General features: G+C 41.8%; 1 protein-coding gene across 1 annotated transcript; it reads right to left on the bottom strand.

The window, feature by feature from the left end:
- Positions 1 to 1,061: 1,061 nt before the first annotated feature.
- On the bottom strand, positions 1,062 to 1,907 carry LOC122644893. Its single transcript, XM_043838261.1, has one exon. The coding sequence runs from the start codon at positions 1,905 to 1,907 to the stop codon at positions 1,062 to 1,064; it is 846 nt and encodes a 281-aa protein (XP_043694196.1).
- Between the last annotated feature and the right edge of the window lie 270 nt (positions 1,908 to 2,177).

Raw genomic sequence — 2,177 nt, 5'->3', positions numbered from 1 at the left:
GAGCTCCCCAAGGTGACATACTAGGTCGTATATGTCCCTTGTCTAGCAATTCTTGCAATTGACTTTTCAATTCCTTCATTTTGGAGGGAGCTAAATGGTATGGGGCTTTTGAGATGGGTGCCGTACCCGGTAGTAAGTCAATCACAAACTCAATTTCCCTATCTATAGGTAAACTAGTCATATCATCTGTGAAAACATCAGGGAAATCTCTAACAACCTTGATATCTTCAAGGGCTGACCCCTTAGCCTCAGTGTCCACAACACTAGCTAAGTAACCAAGGCATCCTTGCCTAAGAAGTTTACTTGCTTGCAAGGCTGAAACAATCTTCAATGGTGAAGACCTTACTCTATCTCCTTTAAATCTGAACTCTTCTCCATCTAAGGGTTCAAATACAACTTCCTTCTCAAAACAATGGATCCTGGTATGATATCTTGCTAACCAGTCCATACCCAAAATAATATCAAAGTCTTGCATATCCAATAAATACAAATTTGCTCTAAGATCTCTACCCTCTAGTTGGACCATACAAGATTCAAAAATCATTTCTGAAACCATTATCTCCCCTGATGGTGTCAAAACAATTAAATCAGTTTCTAAGTCTTCGGTAAGATCTTCAACTTAGTAGAAAAACTATACGAGATGAAAGAGTGTGTTGATCCAGAGTCGAACAACATAAAAGCAGGATTACCATAAACATATAACATACCTGAAATTAATCATGCATACTAATCAAACATCATGAAGCAGTCATCATACAAAGTTAAACATCAACAAGTAATGTAATTACCAAAAACTACAGCTAGAGAGGCCTCTGCGTCCTGTTGAGTAAGTGCAAAGACTCTCCCTGGAATCTGGGTCCTCTGACCTCCACCACTTCCTTACCCTTGATGCTGCTGCTTCCCTTGAGTGTTCCACAATGGGCAGTTCTTGATATGATGTCCCTCCTTCCCACATTTGAAACAAATTCCGGTTCCAAATCTGCATGGACCCCAATGAAGCTTCCCACACTTGGGACACGATTTAGGAGCCTTAATAGTCGGTGCTCCCTGCATATATTGAGTTATTTGCTGCTTCTGTGGAGGATAACTCCTGCTGCCCTATGCTGGGAAATGCCACTTTCCTTGCCATTTGCTTTAAAAAAAACCTTCTGGGTTCCTTTTACTGGCCCTTCATATAACAGGGCTCTCCTCACAACTTCAACATATGTGTTAAGCTCCAAAGCTGTCACCATTCTCTGAATTCCATTATTAAGGCCACTCTCAAATAATCTTGCCTTATCAACATCTGTGGCCACAAGATGTGGTGTATAATGAGACAATTCCTCAAATTTCTTCTCATAATCTATCACCGTCATGCTTCCTTGCTGCAACTTAATGAACTCTGCTGCCTTTGCTTGCCGAACAGTAATAGGAAAATACTTCTCTCGAAATAGCTCTAAGAACTGGGCCCAAGTAACAAGCTGGCCCTCCAGAATACGCTTTGTGGTCTGCCACCACAAGTCAGCCTCTCCTTGCAATATATAGGTGGAACATGCCACCTTCTGCTCATCCGAACACTGGAGTAACTCGAAGTTCTTCTCTAGTTCCCTAAGCCATCCCTTTGCTATAATAGGGTCTGCAGAGGTACCCTTAAATGCCAAGGGGCGCAACTTCCTGAACTCAGTCACCATTTTAGACGTCCCATCGATAGGCCTAGGAGGATTGTTTACAGGAACTGCCTGAGCTTGTTGTATAGCCCCAACAAAGGCTGCAGTAAAAATTCCAATCATCTCATCTCGATTTATGGTCGCACCTTGAACAGGTGGTGCGGGGAGATCTTCTTGCTGCCAGTTTGGTACCTCAGGCAAATGTATCTCATCCTCATCTTGAGGCTGATGAGAGCTTTGACTACGCCTAAGTGGTGCCATTCCCTAGCAACCAAAATACAGAACAAAAAAAAATTGCATCAGACAATTTTTCATGTTCGTCCAATGCTAAGAAAATAACACACATAAAGTTTACACTTATGTATATCTATACGTAATGATCGCACATTATAACCTATGCCACCAGTTCTAAGTTACATACTTCAGAGCTAACCTGGCTCTGATACCACTCCTGTAACGACCCGGACCCAATCACGGATGATATAGATCTCCTCCTTACGTAGTAACCTTAAGTCACAAATTTCTTAATAA

This window comes from Telopea speciosissima, chromosome 11 (genome assembly GCF_018873765.1).
Source record: "Telopea speciosissima isolate NSW1024214 ecotype Mountain lineage chromosome 11, Tspe_v1, whole genome shotgun sequence".
NCBI classification, from domain to species: domain Eukaryota; kingdom Viridiplantae; phylum Streptophyta; class Magnoliopsida; order Proteales; family Proteaceae; genus Telopea; species Telopea speciosissima.
The sequence above is the reverse complement of the archived record's forward strand: the minus strand, read 5'-3'. Positions and strand labels throughout refer to the sequence as shown.